Source organism: Glycine max, chromosome 5 (genome assembly GCF_000004515.6).
Source record: "Glycine max cultivar Williams 82 chromosome 5, Glycine_max_v4.0, whole genome shotgun sequence".
Lineage (NCBI taxonomy): Eukaryota > Viridiplantae > Streptophyta > Magnoliopsida > Fabales > Fabaceae > Glycine > Glycine max.
The window spans coordinates 35,864,794-35,884,259 of record NC_038241.2 but is presented as its reverse complement, the minus strand read 5'-3'; the positions used below and the strand labels follow the sequence as shown (position 1 = coordinate 35,884,259).

The window sequence follows — 19,466 nt, the reverse complement described above, 5'->3', positions numbered from 1 at the left end:
ACGAGGTTATAAAAAAATTGCATTATGATTTGGGTTGTTGGATGAGAACATGTTATCATGATGGTTGCTTCCATATGTATAAGTTATTCTCCATGGAGATGTCTCACATGACATGCATTTTCATGTATTTCATTGGATAAAATTTTGGTGTATTTTACATCTCTTCTTCTTGATTGTGATTCACTACAGGGAATGCTCAAGTTGTACTTTCATTATTAGAATTGATTTTTATTATCATGTCAATCATATATTTGGTTGTCGGTTTTAGCACTAAAATTCTTATAGTATTTTAAACATTTTTGTTTTGTTCTTTTTCCTTTTTAATGTGAGTTCTATTTAAAGTATTCAATAACAATTATTCATGCTTGACAACAACCAATAGTAACTTTTTTTTGACATTTTTTAGGACAAAGTGGAACAATTATAGGGACTCATTTGCTTTCTTTCCATGGAAACACTAACATTTATTTTTTCATTAGATATGACTAGCTTTAGGAAAGTTGTAAATATTTTTAGATAGTTATGAGTCTATTCCTCCTAATATATTTCAAATAAATCATTGTATTTCATCTAGATTTTGCAAGTTTAATCTAGAATGAGCTATGATTAAGTCAAGTTAAATTACCTAAATTTAAAGTTCAAACCTTACATTTTATCTAACAAATTTAGATCAGCCAATTACGGATTTGATGTCCTATATGGATCAAAACAAAATGTTCATATTTAAGTTAGACTTCTAAAGTGTAACTCTAAAGATATTGATCATATAAGTGCATGCTTAAATTAAAATTGGGAGATTTTTAAAATGTTTTTTTTTATCTTGAAGGTAATATTCTTTTCTTTTTTTATTTGATGTATTAGAATCAATTTTTGTATATTGGAATTCATAAAAATCTTTTTCTAAACTTTAATCCAAAATAGTATAACTTAAGTTGATTTTCTTTTGTTTGGACAAATATCGATAGCTTGTGTAAGATATGATTCCATCAGGTCGACACCTCACTTCTGCATACCATTAATTGTTTAAAAAGCAACTTAAGATATTTTAAACTAAAGAAGGGAACAAATGTACTTTGTTAGAACCCTTAACAACGAAGTTCAAATAATAATAATAATAATAATAATAATAATAATAATAATGTTATTATTATTATTATTTAAAGAAACCAACACTTGTTATTTTACTTGTAAAACTTCTAGTTAAATTTTTTGGTTAATTTTTTTGGGTACTCTTAACTATACAAACCAGGTAGAATAAAAAAAAGGATACTGAATACTAATTCTCGTTTACAGAGTTTTTAATTCAAAAAATGATGAAGATTGTAGTAGATTTGTTTATTGTCAATGAAAGTGATGGAGGTTGAATGGGTGTGTATTTTCATAAAATTCAAACACTGTTAATAAACTAGAAGGACAAAGAAAACATAAAAACAAATATTTTTTTCATATATCTGGATAATTTTGTTTACACAAAATATATAAATCACAGTTACCATCTCAATACAAAGTTATAATAACTGTGATTTTTGAAATAACTATTATGAAATTAATAAATCTATCACACGCATCATTTTCTATAAAAAAAAATTATAACAATGTTATGTTAATATGAATGGATCATATAAATTTTTTAAAATAAAATATTAAATTTGAGTATTTAATTATTAGTTTTACAAATCACTAATTTATATTAAAAAAATTGGCTGATTGATTCAATGAGCTTTTTCATTCTATTTTTTTATTTATAAGATTTCAACTCAAGTCTTTATTTAAAAGTATAAATTCAATTTCACTCAAACTATATTTTCTTTTTTTACAGACAGCCTCGCTCAAACTAATACATGTTAATTTCACATTTAAATAATTATCTACCAAGTGCATAGATTAATTGATGGTGAACTGTTTTAGGCTTCAAGCCTAATCAATCTTTCGAGTATTAAATGGTCAAAAAGTGGATTTTGTGTCCTATAGTATTTCTAGTTTTCTGCCTGGCTTGGGAAAAAAATCTGAGAGAAAATAAAATAAAAATAAAGTATATGCAGTCATTAGCAAAACAAATAAATATCTATTTTACTCCTGAAATATGAAAAAGTCAATTTTAGTCCATTTATATTAAAAAAGTTTGAGAGATTAGTCATATCTTTAAATATGTGAGATGATTATGTAATTTAATTTTAATGTTCAAAAACTAATTTGATAATAAATTATATTTTTAAAAAAAGAGTTTGATATTAAATTATAAAGTTTAACATCAATTTGTCATTAAATTATTTTTAATTTGTCACACTTTTTGTATATTTGATTTTTTATTTTTTTTTATCTTTCATGTTACGGCTTCATACTTTAGGAGGCATTTAGCTGGGAGAAGTTTTGAGTTTCATGTAAATCTTGGGTTAAAAATCTTAGTCTTTCATATTTGAAATCCATTTTAAATAAATAAGGAGGTGTATTGGATCAAGATTTAAATGATTTTTAAAAAATTATAACAAAGTTTTAAGGTATTTGATCAAGACTTTTAAATAATTTTATTAAGTATTTTGGTATTTAATTGGAATTATCATAATTTTCAAGGAGTACATCGAAATCTAATGATATTTAATTAATATTTTTTATAACTGAAAAAAAAGTCATTGGATATTAAAAAATATAAAGATTTTGGTGAATATTTTTTAGTATAAATTTCTATGGATTCGATATAACTTTTCAATTGAAAATATATATAAAACAATCTCAAAAAAACCTTTAATTTATCATGTACAAGTTATTTTTTTTTCATGATTCTTGATAACTTTTTTATTATTTTTCATTTGCTATGTATTATGAACACATAAACATTTTAGTATATGATGACTCTTTTTATATATGTGATTGTTTATGACACTTCTTATATCATATTTAACTTTTTCATTATTAATATAAATATAATTGTTATCACCTATATACAAATGAAGATATCTTCAACACTAGAAAGATCTAGATCTAGGAAGATCTGTAAACTTAAATACATCTTTAGATGTTGAGAGAGATTTTAATCGGTGAAGAGCAACATTATTTTTAATAATATTGAACCAATTTATCTTAAACTTATTTATAAAAGTGATTATTGTAGAAAGTTAAAACTTAACTAGAAATCTTTTATTCCTCTCTATATACATATGTCTTGCAGTGTGTATTCTTTTAAAAGTTATTAGTGCTATTTTTTGTTTTATAACTAATAGTATATTTTGATTTGTAATTTATTATGTTCAAAAAGTTTAATCGAATACGAAAAAAATCACATGATTCATTTTTTTTTTTCATGAAAAAATTAAGATCTGTTATAAACTCATAAATAAATATTTGAGGATTCATGATTTTCTAAACTCATAATTTTCGACTATATAAAAAAACTTATCGGCGTATGGAACGCCTTCTTAGGCACTAAAATAGAGACTGTATTTATCCTGAGGGAAATTGAGGGGCAGGGTGATAATAACAGTAACAGGGATGAGTGATATCATTTCATTTCAGAGGGATTAATTATTGTTTTATTTTTAAGTGTGGAGTGCTGTGCAGGTCAAGGCCCTTTTACTTGTTCGTCCGGTTGTTCCCATCTTCTCTCTCGTACCAATCAAATCACACTTTTGTGTTGTGTTGGGAAACCCTAAACCCCGTTTTCGGTGAGATCGAGATCGATCGAACATGGATGAGGAGTACGATGTGATCGTGTTGGGCACGGGTCTCAAGGAGTGCATTCTCAGCGGTCTTCTCTCCGTCGATGGCCTCAAGGTACTATTTCCATTCATCACTTTCGTTTTTCTTTTCTTTTCAATCGATCCAATCCTCGCATGCTAATTGCTATTTCTTGTTCGATTCAGGTTCTGCATATGGATAGGAACGACTATTACGGAGGAGAATCCACTTCGCTCAATCTTATTCAGGTTTTTTTTTTTTTATAATAATTTCTTTACTATTTTCATTTCCTGCAAAAATAATAATATTAGATTAACAATATGTTATTATTGAAGTTTGAACTGCGAAATGATGATTTTCTCTGTCCTCCTCTTCAGCTTTGGAAGAGATTCAGGGGAGATGACAAGCCTCCTCCACATTTGGGCGCTAGCAGGGACTACAACATCGATATGAACCCCAAGGTCTTATTATTTATTTGTTTTTATTTTATTATATTTTGGTATACTAAATCTGGATGCATATGATATGATTCTCAATTTGTGTAACATTATTATTTAATGATTTGTTTTCTTCTAGTTTATTATGGCTAATGGCAATTTGGTGCGGGTTCTCATACATACCGATGTTACAAAGTATCTCTATTTCAAAGCTGTGGATGGGAGCTATGTGTTTAATAAAGGAAAGGTATTGTTTGTGTTAGTGTTGCTCGTTTATCTTAATGGGAGGTTTCTTTTGGTTTAGATGTTTTAATTTTTTTTTTTTTGCTTGTGGGTTGGTACAGGTTCATAAGGTGCCTGCAAACGACATGGAGGCCTTGAAGTCCCCACTTATGGGGCTATTTGAAAAACGCCGGGCACGCAAGTTTTTCATTTATGTGCAAAACTACAACGAGAGCGATCCCAAGACCCACGAGGGGATGGACTTGACAAGAGTGACTACTAAAGAGTTGATAGCGTATGTGTGCACTTGTTTTCTTGCCGCGTCCATTATTTATTCATATTTAACATCTCAGACTCAGCTTTTGTGTTGCCTTCATAGTCTGCATAAACATGTAGAAATTGATTTAGGAGTAATTAGCTTGCCCTTTTCCCTATCCTTATCAATATGTCATGAAATTTTGATTTATTTATATTTTTGTTTTATATATAATGGATTTGCCCGAACTGCTACATGAGTCAGTCATGTAAAGTTGGTAGTAAAATGTAAGTATATGGTTTATGGTCTGTTCTGTAGTTCTTATATTATATAGGGAGTCAATGTGTTTATTTGTTCAAATTCTTAGCATGCGATTATTTACTCTTATTTGGCATTTTTTGTGTGTAAATATGTAACGTAGTTACACATCAAATTTATTTCGCATGCCATAATGATCATACATTTCCCTATATTTCTTCATCCCTGTAATGACTAATGAGAAGAAACAGGAGTATTTTAAAGATTCTTTTGATTTTTTTGTTGACCTGTGACAGAAAATACGGCCTTGATGATAACACTATAGACTTCATTGGTCATGCTTTGGCGCTTCATAGCGATGATCGCTACTTGGCTGAGCCAGCACTGGACACCGTGAAGAGAATGAAGGTAAGTTTACTGCGTTATCATGCACTTGTAATTCATTCTCATTCGTGGATTCTTCTTAATTGAAAATTTCTTCTGTTCCATTTCGTTCCCATTAGCTTTATTGTGTTTCTCTATTTAATATTCATGTGTGTTTCCTACTTGTAGTTATATGCAGAGTCTCTTGCACGCTTTCAAGGAGGGTCACCTTACATATATCCTTTGTATGGTTTAGGAGAGCTTCCCCAGGTATCTCACTCTCTACATGTCTACCCATCTGCTTCATCTCTTTTCTGGAATATACTGTTGGAAGTTGTCTTGCTCAAGGTTCCGTAATTCTTTTTTTCTTTTCATCAGGCATTTGCACGGCTTAGTGCTGTTTATGGTGGAACATATATGTTGAATAAGCCTGAGTGCAAGGTATATACTCTATTATACATACATACATACACACATCTCTCTCTCTTTCTATATATATATATATATATCTCAATTGACACTAGTGTAAGACTTGGCACACTTACATGATTACAACTTTTTAGGATTTTTTTTATTAATCCAGTCTTCGAACTATAATTATTATTTAGATCTTGAATGTCATATTTTTTAAAATTTGAATACAATCATGCTGTCAATTTGTCATCAAGTAGTTGATGTTTTAGTTTCTTTGAAAAATGTATTAATTGCTAGTTTGAAGACACTTTTATTGAGTGGAAAATAATATTTGGTTATGTGAAAATTATGAGCATGAATTAATGCTAACTTTGAAAAATTTATTCGTTGGTGTATAATTGATTATGAATTTGATATACACCACTGTCAGTATATCCTAACCCAATATATATACCTTCTTAAATTATTGAACTTGTGTTTATTTCCATCCTATTTTTGTACTATAATTGCCATGTGATTTTGATTTGTTTTGAAGTTTGAACAGCATGCTGATATACACTCTTGTGGAATTTTTATTTTTTGCTTGAATGCCAGGTAGAATTTGATGAGGAAGGAAAGGTTGTTGGTGTTACATCTGAAGGGGAAACTGCAAAGTGTAAAAAAGTTGTTTGTGATCCATCATATTTGCCTGGCAAGGTATTAGAAACCAACCTCTAGTTTCACTATTTACAACCCGTTCAGGTGATGGTGAGAGTGAAAAATTGCTTGCTTCTAAAGTCTAGGAGTCATGCTATGTAACAGTTTAGTTTCTGAAGTATGTTTAACTACTGTTGATAAAAAAATTAGTGGTGAATGGTGAACTGATATTAATTTCTTAAATGACTCTTGATGGGAAATTGCGTCCTTCTTTAATACAAAATTGTAATCATTTCAACAGGTGAGGAAGGTTGGTAGGGTTGCAAGGGCGATAGCCATCATGAGCCACCCAATCCCCAGCACTGATGATTCCCATTCAGTGCAAATTATTTTACCACAGAAACAGTTGGGTCGGAAGTCAGACATGTAAGTTGACATGCAGCATGTTATATATATATATATATATATATATATATATATATATATATATATATATATATATATATATTTCTAGAAAATTTTGCAATACTGATACAATGTATATCATGCTACTGGGACCATTAATTAGCATGGACAGTGGTTTCTTGACTGAAGCTAAATTACTCGGTCTCATCCGAATTATCAAATGGTTCCAGCATGAAATAAGTTTGCGTCTATCACTGAACCGTCAAGCTGACGAGTGAAAAATGCAAGTATGCTTCTAATTTATTTGTAAAGCTTAACAAGCTTTAGCTTACAGAGTTTTAGAATATTTGGATTCTTATGTTCAGAGTCTCGTGATCTTAACAGTCCTATTGGTCCAGGGTTATACTATTTGTATTGTATTAGTAACCACTAAATTGACCTAGACTATTAGTATAAATGACCATTAGGTATGTGTTATGTTTTACATATCAATATCAATCTCCTGTCATGTCCTTTGGTTCTCTTTTTCAGCTATACTAATTTTTTTTTTTTGATCAGCAAAGTCAGCTATACTAATTATAAATGTATGATGTTAAACTCTTCTTATTAAACATAGTAAACACCACCATAAAACGTCATGATCTGGTTAGGACTGTTAATTTTGTAATCATCCCCAATACAGAAGGTATACTAAAATTCTAAGATGATTGGATGTTTAAAACTTGAAAAAATTACTAATGTTTTGAGCATGCGATTCCCAATCAATTATAAATTGTGTATTCCTCTTTAAATTGAATGCTCTATTCTGTTCTCCTGGTCAGGTACCTATTTTGTTGTTCGTATACTCACAATGTTGCTCCAAAGGGAAAATTTATTGCATTTGTATCAACTGAGGCAGAGACAGATCAGCCGGCAATTGAACTGAAACCTGGAATTGACCTTCTAGGACCTGTTGATGAGATATTTTTTGATATCTATGACAGATATGAACCAGTCAACGAACCCACTTTGGACAACTGCTTTATATCAACAGTGAGTTTACTCAGTGGTGTTATTAATATTTGTGCCATATGTTGATCGGTTGACAATACCATATTTAAAACTTTTTGACAGAGTTATGATGCTACTACTCACTTTGAGTCGACTGTGGATGACGTTCTCAACATGTATACATTGATAACTGGAAAGGTAAGTGTTATGCCTTGGTTACCACTTGTTTCCATTTCTTGAATTAATTTGTAAGCCACAAATAGTGACTGAGATTGTTCCACAATAGTACTGTATTTTATAATATTGTATCACATATCTATAAGTCTACATACTGTAGGAATCGGTTGTTCTTAGGGCCCTAATTCCTATATGGGAAAATGGTTGCTTAGCTACAACTAAATGCTATTAGTTGAGCCATGTTGGTTAAGTAAATTATGTAAGCACTTGCATGAGTCATAAGTTTCACACTGGCTTCGGATTTTGATATGGCTTTTTGGTTCTTGTAAATCAATTTTCTGCAAAGAAAATGTTTTTTTGTATTTCAGTTTTCACTTTTAATTGCAAATTTATTACTTGGTCTTCTACTTTCATTGATTTGTTCGGGAAACAAATCTTTGAAAATAGCACTTTGAGTCTTTCTGTTTTTTAGCCTCACCCTTGTTTTATAATTTCAGAGACCTGGAACAAATCTTTGAAAATGGAAAATAAAATGAGAACAAAATGACATTTTTGTAATTAAAAGTGAAAATAAGAAATGAAAACAGAACATTTTCTCAAAAGTAAAAAATCCTTAGATTCCCTTCTTCCCCTCTCCCAAAAGCTAAAATGGCTTAGATCAATTTTAATTGATCATTTTAGAATGAGTTGGATATCCAATGGTCGTTTTGTAGAGTTATACAATGAATTTTAAATTTCATTCTCATCTTTCTATTCCTTATACAATGGATGTCTCACTGGAAATTTGATGGCTAGCAGTTTCAGGGGTGTAATTTGTTAATAAAATGATCTTTTATTATATTCTTTAACCAAACATTTTCTTAATATGAACAGTTTGTATATTCCAAAATCGGTTGATTTCATGAATTCTGATTCTTATAAATAAACTAAGTGTAGACTCGTTAATAATTTGATTGAAGAATGGCGGTGAAAGAAAAAAATTGAACATTCTAGTTGATTTTGTATTTGTTGCTATTGCATTAATACCATTGAGTAATCAGAAACCTTATGGGTGGACTAGCAACCTGTTTGGGCGTGGGAAATCTTGAATAACGATTGATGATATTCTCTCGATAACTTTCTTGGTAATTGGGTAACATGCTGATTCTTGTACTCATAATTTTAAACAGGTTATTGACCTCAGTGTGGATCTTAGTGCTGCTAGTGCTGCAGAAGAGTAAAGAAAACTCGGTGATGATCTGTTGCTGATGGGTTCCGTGATGATGGACTTGACAACGAATGTTATTAACGTTTTATAATAAATATTTTCTTTTTTTAAAACAAGATTTGTGTGGCTGGGGAACTTTTTCCCGTCCAGAAGCTCTGTTGTGTGTTCACATACATTGCCTTCTGCAGTGGTTTTAGTTTGGTAATGTAGTGTTATTTTCATATTGTTAAATGTTAATTGCACGTCTCTCCAACCATTTCATACCCCTGGCAATTTGTGTTTGGATACTTTTATCTTTCATTAGTTGAAACTCATGTGGGTTGTATTAATCTTCATTTTAATTCAAATATAAAAAAAATTATAAATAACAAGGCTTAAATAACCTTATAGTCTTGATTTTAGTCATTTAAAATATTTTTGTTTTGATTTTAGTTTTTTTAAAGAATTTAGTTAGTGTTAAGTAATAGTGTTAAATGATGATAAACTTATCAAGGATTTAAAAAACGTTATTAAAACAAAATTACATAACTGTCTTGTGACGCCACAAGTCAATTTGTTTCATTTTAATTTTATTATGTATTAATTAATGTTGATATTTGATGGTAGGCACTAAAATCAAATTTAAAATGTTAAAGACAAATAATAATAAAAAACTTAAATATTAGCTAAAAGATTATTTAATCATTATTTGACTTGATTGTTTAAAGGGTTAAATTATATTTTTACTTTTTGGTAAAAATGTGTACTGTTAACTTCATTATTTAATCATTATTTTATTATAATTACATTTTTAATAATTTGACTTGATTGCATTTTGTCTGTTATTATGATTATTTTTTGTAAATTTGACCTCTTCCCTTTTCATCATATTTTAGTTCATTGGTTAACTTAACACCTAATATTTATATTATGCTTAATTATAAATTTTATCACTTAATTTTTATTATTTGACAAATTATCACAAGTTTTTAATTTTTACGTATGTTATTAGTGTGTCACAAAAAAAGTTACAGATAAAATAAAATGTCATTTTCTTACTATGATAATAAAATACAAAATTTAGATAATAAAATTTACTAAATGCTAAAAGTTGGATAATAAAATGGGTGGAATAAAAATTTGAGGGATGAAATTCACAAAAAATTATGAAAGTTGTATGATAAAATTTTCAAATAATAAAAGTTTGATAGTAAAACTTGCAATTAATGCTTTATGTTATTACACAAAATCTAATATTTGACTCAATATACATTAAAATACCTTATGAATAAAAGCACATTAAGAACTATCATATTGGAAAAAAAATTGTCGACTCAATCAATGAATATCTACGTGATTTTTCAATTAGTTTCATGAAATCCTGCACTATCAATTAATAATTTTTATTCCTCTTAGTAATAATTCATCGACTATTTTGGAACCTTCCATTATTTTGTATTGGTAGATGTAAATAACACAATGTTGGTAACTTGGTATTATCATAAGACAATTACTCTTCAGCGAAAAACATATAAATCAATACGAGAAAATATTACTGATATGTTTAAAAACATCACAATTGCACAAACAATAAAATTAATGTCCTAATGCATACAACATAGGACTCGATAGCATTAGTACAAGGATCTTTAATTTTGGAAAGACAACATCCAAGTAAGAAACATAAATATTTTGACATGCAAAAAATTTGTCCCTACACAAAATAGTAAACTGTAATTCAACCAAAAAAATTAAGCAAAGTTGAGAGGAGGAAAACTTTTTTAAAAAAAAAATCTCAGATGTCATCCCAAGCCTATATTTGCAAATCACTGAAAGACTTAACATTATAGTTGAGAAGGCAAGAATCCGTAGGCAATGTTTAAGAGAAAGTACAAGCTTTAAAATCCTAAGACTTTGATTGTTCTTCCACCCAGGTGAAAGTGATTACAAAGGATAAGAGTATCCACGCAAGTACTTGGAGTCCACACCGGACTCGCGGACTAGAGCAATTCGCCCAGTTCGTGCCACCTGAAACAATAACAAACATCAGAAAGACTGGATTACAAGTAAAGAGTGCCGGTGCAATAGGAGCATGAGCAAAAACCATAGTCTTAAAACAAGACCGAACCAGCCAGTTGTGTCCAATTACATGTTAGAACTGTACTAGCCTTGAACTGGTGATAACTGGCCGGTTCAGCACTAAACTGTTGAGTGTTGATCCAGCACAGGTTTGGTAAATGACAGTGTTTAACAGAGTCTTTTCTTTAGTCCATTAGAGGATAGGAGTATCACATCCCACTTGTTCCTAATGGAATTTGAATCTTGAACCTTTAGGATGGAGTACAGCACACTAAGAAAACCAAAACCAAGTATAGCATGCACGGTGGCTAGCTTGTTTTTCCTTTTGCTAAAAGGAAGCAAAATGTTAAGGAAAAGGTTCAAAGTAAACATTTGCATGTATATTCACTGTTTGATTGAATTTAATGTGCATCATGATCATAATATAGCAAAATTCAAAGGTGAATATACCTCTGCTTGTTCTACAGAGAAAGTCGTTTATACTTTAGAGAAGGTTTTTCCAAATTTCATATTAATATAAAGATCATTCTATACAGTGAAAAATTATTTAAAAAACTAAATTTTAATATTTAAAAATTTATTTTTATTCATTGTGGTATATTTTTCATTTTTTCTGATGTATTGTTATTTTTATATTTTAATAAAATACATGTACTCCAAATTCTGGTTGGAATGCTATTCTTAACCCTCTTCTTTGACTGTTATATTTATATTCCCTAATTAGGTTTTTAAAATAATGGCTACTGGTGTGTTTTGTAGATAATAAAAAATGAACATCGACGTGTAAGAATGACTCAGCTAACTGCCTGTTTAGGGGGCTCATCCTATTCTTATCCTCTACAGAGCTTCAAAAGAAAACAAGTACATCTTAGCCAAGACTAGCAAAACTGAGTTCTTTCCTCCAGTATGAATATTCTGACCCGTAAAATAAAGGAAAACCTCAGAACAAAATAATAGCAACTGAGTAAACAATCTTGGACAGAATCAGGAGATACATTTGAGGAAGTAAATGCACCAAATTCGACTCTGGAAGTTTATGGAATACGGAATTTAAACAAGTCAACTGTCTCAGCAAAATATCTACTATGGTAAGTGGAAAAAATTTATAAAACATACCTCACAAATGCCATATGGTTCTAACAATCTCTGTAATGCAACCATCTTGTCCAAATCTCCAGTAAGCTGGTTCAAAAGCATACCAATTAGTTAAAAATCAAAAATAATAAAGGATCTGTCAATCTGAAGTCATCAGGGCAGACATTTCAAAACTAGCAAATACTTTGAAGCAAATAAATAAATATAAAAATCAAATTTCCATTTTCTGTCATCAGCATAACCTTATTAAGAAAAAAGCAGTAGCCTGTTGTTTTAATAACCATAGGCCTAGTCGGAAGGAAGAAATAATGACTTCGAAGAAAAGCCGAGAAACTTGTACCAATATGGTGTCATCAGTTGTTAACTTCTACTATATTACACTTTTTGAGGAAAAATGTCATTTCAGTGCCCCACTTTTGTATTTAATATTAATGTGGAAGAAGAATAAATAGAGTTACTAACAAAGGTTAGGGTACAATTCTTATTTAAATCTACAATTATATTTGTTAACATGAGAAGAAAAGCATTTCTATTGCTGATAGCTTATCATGTCAATGGAAAAACATGGATGTGGAAAGCTGCAGACAATGGGCATAACAGGATTCTTAGAATGTTAGGATGCTGGATAAATAGCTTAATGTTATCTATTTTCATGACTGAGAAAAAATCTTTGTGATAAACTGAGGACCAATTGGGGCTCTACCCTGCCCAATTTGTGGTGGTTTCATTGGCTGTTGGAACAAAACTTGATGCATGATCCAACAGATATTAAACTGGCAAAAATGCAGAATCCTATGAACGTGTAGCACAGTAACAATGTAACGTTTAGCTAAACTAATTGGTTTTAGTGCAATTTGTAATTACACTATAGTCACTAAACTCAACATTCTCTCCACAGTATAGAGGTATCCAGTATCCACCATGTTTATGAGTATCAATATAAGTTGACATTAAATACAATGCCATATCACTTGGTTGAAAAGTCTGCATAAAATTCACCTCCAGAGTTATTGTGTGATCAGATACATCGACAGCTTTAGCCCGGAAAATGCTAGCAATATCAAGGACATCACGCCGTGCAGCAGCATTTACAGCAATCTTTATTAGCATCAATTCTCGCTCAGCAAATGGCAAGTGGGTGATATCACGAACCTGAAGAAATATCAGTTTAAATACAGAAAAGAATGCAATGGCCAGATTTTTTAAACATTAAAATAGGTAAAATATTTATGCACTCTATCAATCTCATTCTCTAAGGTAAAATACATAAGAAAGAAACAGAAGATAGGAAGATAAGGATTTATGCTTCAAGTAAGAGATTTGATAGAATGTTTTTCGATAGGAATTCTGGAATTATACTAAAGATTCCAAAAACTAGTAAAGATTCTAAAAATAAGACCAGTGCAAGATCTCAAGTTTCAGAATACTCTTTTTATTATTCACATAATATTAGGAAACACAAAATCTGCTAATATTTAACTCTGCATTTAAGTCCCAACAAAGGCTTTTCAAGACAAATGTCCTGTGCTAGTAGTCATGTCAAGGTGCACAAACAAAAAAAGAAAGGAATTTAATGTGGTTTGTACAGTAAACTATAGGCTAATGTCCATGGGCAAAAATAAGGGGGAAAGTCACTATGATCAATGAAGATTTCAAGGATTACATGCTCAATGTTGAAACCTGTAGCTTAGAGAAATAACCTAACAACTTTGACAAATTCCTTAACCTAATACACCTAAATCCTTACTGTAGCTGCAATTTAGTACACTCTAATATAACTGCTGATTTTACAATATAATAGGATTATACCACAGAATTACAGTTTCAGGCTAATCAAGCATTAACTTTTTCCTCCTCCACTTCAAAAGTTTCAACACAAATTGCAAAAAAAAAAAAAAAAACTTAGTTGGGTGACATTGTAGACTACTCAGGGTCACATGTTGGGCTAAACCTGATATGCCAAATTCTGTATCCACTAGGACACTGGTGGGAGATCTGCACTTAGTAGGTGTTTGGGAATAGTTTCTTTTTTTTTTCAGAAGCATTTTTATTTTAAACTTCTCTCAGGGAACTGGAAAAAGTATGTAAATAATTCTCCAAACAAAACTTAAACAGGCACTCAAAGTGCTACAGGACACTGCAAACAGAAACACTAAAAAAATATATTACTCAAAGCAAATAATTTATGTATAGGATATGATGCATTATTTTTCAAAGAGATTTTGAACCTCATGTAGCTCTACTAGCTTATAGAGTTGCTGCACCAACTTGCTAATTGACTCATCTGTCCCAGGAACCACAGTTGTAAGTCGAGAAAGTCCTTCAACTTCTGCATGTCCTACAGCTAAACTCTGGAAATAACAAAGCAGATTCAAGATGAGAAAACAGAGAAATCAAAAACATTGGATTTATGTGCTTGCAATTTGTACACAAATATTATAAAATAAAATAAAAAGAAAACCTGAATGTTATAGCCTCTTCTAGCAAAAACTCCTGTAACAATGTTTAGAACTCCAGGAGCATCGTTCACAAGCATGGATAACGTGTGTGATCGAATTCCACTGGTCTGAAGGAATTATTCCACCAACAGTAAGACAGTCACAAGCATGTCATTCATAAAATTGATGAATATTACATGCTAACGTACAATAAACATAGTAGTGAAGGCACAGAAGAGGGAGAATGGTACCCTCTCTGATACCATGTTGGAATTCTGGGGCTTTAGGTATTAAGGGAGGAAGAAAGATAAAAGAGAATGAAACACTAGTTGATAGTAACTGAGATGTATTATAATGTATTGATGTGTTGATATGTTCATAAAACCTAAAAGTACTAAGCCTTATTTATATTAATCATAATCATAATCAATTAAGGAAACATATTATGATAAAATAAAGAAATATGGTAACTAATCCTAAGAGGTAATAAGGAAATTGGGAATCTATTCCTAAAGAGGTTATTCTCAGATATGATAAAATATTTTTGGATATTTCCATATATTTTCTAACAAATATATTCAAATATGTAACCAAAAACTCAAACAGAAACTACATCACTATTTAAATCAAACTCTAAAGGGGAAACATAAAAAAGCACTAACAAGAAACTGCAAATGAAGATAATGTATGTATATCTATTATGTATTAGAAGGAAACAAGAAAAAGGGATACATTTAAGGACAATAAGCCACTACAAACCACTTACATCTTCATCATTGAGGACACCCCAGTGAGCGTCAAGAACTTGATTGACTGTAAAACCATCTGATGGTTCTATAGGATAAACATCTCCCTTCACAAAAGCAAACATGTCAAAAGAAAAGGTCAGACTATATTTGAATTTACTAATGAGCAAACAAATCAAAGAACAGAAGAATATCAAACATGTAGTAATGGAGTGCCTTTATGTCAGCATTAGCTTCATTCTTTGCAATAGTTACTGATTTGTTCTTCTTTAGCCAATCATTGAAATTCTATAAACTTAAAAATTAGAACAATTGATGTTAAGGAAAGAGCCAAAGACAACATAAATCTAACAAGAATATATTCCAAAGCACATGGGACAAAAGATGTTCAGTAGAAAAGACCCTTAGCTGTAATATCAATAGTGTTTGCGATATGCATAAGTGTTAAAACCATTTTGCAATATTTGTCTAGCATAATTTTACTTCAGGAAACTAAGCTTGTTTGTGAATTCTAAATTTAACACTTTTGATAGGATATGCCAATTATTTAATTTCAAGCTACAACATTTAAATTTTCAGGTTGAAGTGCTCAAACATAGGTTTAGAATGGAAACAGTAGAGTTGAAGAGTAAATAAGATCATACCCCCACAGGTGTATCAAGTTTGGCAACAGGTTTCATATTTTTTGCTCCCACAAGGGCATTAACAGGTGTTCTTCCTTCAAGATCTGGATAAGAAGCAGCTGAATACCGCCAAAATGGAGCAGATGCACCCATCTTTTCCCTTCTTAATGCAATCTAAGTATAGTTACATCATCCAATAATAACGAATTAGTAAATTTTGTACAGCCTTATAATGCTCAACAAAATAGACAAGATAAAAAGTTAAGGAAATTTGTTAGGTATTCAATTGAGCTTTCCAACCTTTCCAGTTCTGGCTATTTCTTTAATTCCAAACTTGCTGAAATTTCTTTGAACCGCAGCCATCTTCCCTGGATCTCCAGTTACCTGTAACATTAGCAGAACAATTCACCCAAGATTATGACCTGATTTTATAACCAAGAATATCTAATGACAAATTGCAAGTAATGATATGGAAATGGTTGTGTTGTGACTAAGTAATAGGTAGATGGAAAAGAAAATAATCAAAATATGAAACAAACACTTGCACAAATAAGGCTAAAAAATATCTACCCAGCTCATACAGGACACTATTTATTCCTGATATTATTTAAAGATGAGCAAAATCCTATTTGTGTAAAAATGAAAGACTCCTATCAAGAACAGAATAACATAAAAACAGCCAGTCCAACAAGTCAACCACAGTATAGTCATACTCCAACCTTAGTTTCGTAATTACACCATTATTATTTATGCAATAAAAGGAAGAGTATATAAATATATGTAGTATATTCCCAAGATGAGCTGTTTACAAGGTACTGTACCATACTCTCATAACACAATTCACCTCCAATAGTAAATAATTATCTTAATGAAACAGCAATGATAATTTTCTCCACTTTACAAGTACAGTCCAATTGATTGTGAGTACATATGAATACAGAGCATTCACTAAAACATGGAAATTAAAAATTAAAACATATTAAAAGGTGTCCAGCAATAACCTCAATTGTCACCGAATGTTCCGAGATATCCACAATCTTAGCTCTGAAGATGTCCACCAACCACTTCAACTGAGAATATTCCAGCAAAAATAAATAAATAAACAAATAGAAGCAATCAACAAAACAAAACACACACATAACATAACAGATGCATGCATATACAGCAACCACAAACCACTAAGCAGGTACCTCCGCATGGTGTTTCGGATCCGCATGCACTTTTATGAGCATCAGTTCACGTTCCACCTGTGGTTCCCTCGAAAGATCCTCTACCTAGCCAGCATTAGCAACACGTTTCCTTCAGATTCAATCTCTCACTAATTTCACTATCAAACACTTTCTCCAAATGACATCTCACAAAAACACACAATAAAAACGCCAGTTACACGGAATTGGTATGTCACGAAAAAGACGGTGAACCTTTAAGACATTGACGAGTTTCTGAAGCTGCTCCATGACTTGGCGCAGCACCTTATCGGTCCCTGACACGACGATGGTGAAGAGAGCCCTGTCCTCATTGAGGCCAACCGCGAGGGATTCGATGTTGTATCCTCTCCTAGCGAACACGCCGGCAATCCGGTTTATCATTCCGCTCTCATCGCCGACGAACACGGAAATCGTGTGTCGACGAACCCTGCATTGTCAATAGTAATCATCAATTAGTAATGAATCGGAGCAGAATAGAACAGTAACTAATCGGACGCAGAGGAGTGAAAGGGAAGGGAATAGGAGGACGTGCTTTGAGCGAGCGGGGGAGGGAGGAGAGGGAGGACCGTTGGAGGAGGAGGTGGCGGCGGAGACGGAGAGAGAGAGTTTATCGGCGCGGAAGGTGTGAGGTGTGGAGATGGAAGGAGGTTTGGGAGAGAAGAGAGGTTTGGGAGTGAAGAGAGGTTTGGGATTGGGAGAACAGAATTTGAGGGTTTGGATTGGAGTGAGAGTGGTTGCCATTAGTTGACTGAAACCAATGGTGGTGGTGGCGGCACCGGGACTGTGCGTAACTCGTGTTTTCTTCTTCTACTACTGCTTTCACTGCACTGTGGCGGCTATTTTTATTTCTTTTTTTTTTTTTGGTAATGTTATAAAAACATCGTTTGTTACTATTATTATTTCAAATTGATAATGTTTATTAAGCTTCAATTACGTCAATTCTATGCCAAATTTAATGGGACATGATTTACGAGTAAGTTTAACTTATTTTGTCTTTTTAGGTCAAAAAACATGAGTAAACTAATTTTTTTTTATAATGCGTAATTATTATTGGTTGAACCAAAAATTTGTAGAATTTATTTCAAGTAAAACAAGTTCATAATTTTTTTTATAAAAATTAAAATATTATTATTTTACAATTTAATTTTAATTTTAATTTTGAAGTGTAATATGAGTGTCAAAAACATACTCCTAAAATAAGTGTATCCGTATTAAGTTATCAAAATAAGTTAAAAATACTACTTTATAAGAATCGCAAGTTATTTTTGTAAATTCGAATAAATTTCGTAAAAATTCTTTTGAATACCTTTGAAGTGCTTTAAAGTAAAAATTACAACCCCCTCCCCAATTATATTTAGAATAAATGGTGTAACGTGGAAATAAAAATTAAACTCTAACCCTACATCAAGCTTCTTCCTTGTCACCGTATATTCAACGCAGGGGGTTGTCGGAAATTTTGTAGCAACGTGAGCGAGTCCCCTGTCCAAAGTTGTTGGAGTGAATTTTGGCAATTTGAAAGTTTGAAGCTGGAGTTTGGTGGTAGCAATGGCAAAGGAAGTGAGGAACACGCACGTTCACTTGTTCAAGTATCATATTCATAGATTCATATCGAACTCTCAAATGACATTTATAGTGAATTAGTGATGCATGTGCCTTTGCTTTTTTCTTTTTTACTTTTATGTTAAGTTGTTAACCTCCTCTTCTATTTAACAGAAAAGTTCAGGCGAATTAAATTCATCCTTATCTCATTTATTTTAGCATAATTTTTATTAGTTGTTAACCTTTTTCTTTTAATGCTAGTTTGGTATGAATTCTCAATTCAGTCAATTGTATTTCAGTAAATAAATAAACCTTAATTGTGTGACCCAATCGCATAAGTCGCGTTGCACAAACATCAATCCATAATGTGACTGTTTTCTTTTTTCTATACATATACACCTCCACTGTGCTAGCTAGTAAATAGTAATACCTATATATGTGCACACATGTAACTCATCTTATATGTCTTTAAGTTTCTGATTGACATTCCTTAAAAAAATAAAAAAAAAGTTCTTGGTGATATTTCAAGTTTTTTCCATTTTCTTTTAACTCATTTAAAAGAAAAGCATAACAAAAAAAGCACGCTTCTTATTTCATTATTTTACGAACTTGACATGTTACATTTTCATTTTCATTCGGTGGATTCATCCTTCCACTGGTCATTTTGAGGACGAAAGATGCTGTGGGTGTGGGAGGAGTGTTTAGGTACTGAAGTGTTTTCC

General features: G+C 31.3%; 2 protein-coding genes across 2 annotated transcripts; one reads left to right on the top strand and one right to left on the bottom strand.

Moving 5' to 3' along the window:
- Positions 1-3,603: 3,603 nt before the first annotated feature.
- Positions 3,604-9,274, top strand: LOC100810943 (rab GDP dissociation inhibitor alpha-like). Its single transcript, NM_001289344.1, is given in 13 exon segments — positions 3,604-3,768; positions 3,858-3,920; positions 4,050-4,133; positions 4,249-4,356; positions 4,454-4,626; positions 5,142-5,253; positions 5,398-5,478; positions 5,587-5,649; positions 6,217-6,318; positions 6,560-6,684; positions 7,485-7,695; positions 7,777-7,851; positions 9,000-9,274. Coding segments are annotated over 13 exon segments (1,335 nt in total). The 5' UTR covers positions 3,604-3,681; the 3' UTR covers positions 9,051-9,274.
- A 1,560-nt stretch (positions 9,275-10,834) lies between these two features.
- Positions 10,835-18,076, bottom strand: LOC100779210 (acetolactate synthase small subunit 2, chloroplastic). Its single transcript, XM_003524185.5, has 12 exons — positions 17,738-18,076; positions 17,419-17,632; positions 17,188-17,271; positions 16,999-17,067; positions 16,298-16,381; positions 16,019-16,171; positions 15,395-15,481; positions 14,652-14,756; positions 14,419-14,541; positions 13,190-13,342; positions 12,212-12,277; positions 10,835-11,044 (listed from the first exon to the last, which is right to left on the bottom strand). The coding sequence occupies exons 1-12, from the start codon at positions 17,944-17,946 to the stop codon at positions 10,961-10,963; spliced, it is 1,431 nt and encodes a 476-aa protein (XP_003524233.1). The 5' UTR covers positions 17,947-18,076; the 3' UTR covers positions 10,835-10,960.
- Between the last annotated feature and the right edge of the window lie 1,390 nt (positions 18,077-19,466).

What these genes read in the sequence shown, in the direction of transcription:
- LOC100779210 (XM_003524185.5), bottom strand. Translation starts at nt 17,946, where the DNA reads ATGGCAACCACTCTCACTCCAATCCAAACCCTCAAATTCTGTTCTCCC. An exon ending in ATCCGAAACACCATGCGGAG is followed by an intron (nt 17,068 to 17,187) that starts GTACCTGCTTAG and finishes GAATATTCTCAG; the next exon opens with TTGAAGTGGTTGGTGGACAT. An exon ending in AACATTCGGTGACAATTGAG is followed by an intron (nt 16,382 to 16,998) that starts GTTATTGCTGGA and finishes CTAATGTTACAG; the next exon opens with GTAACTGGAGATCCAGGGAA.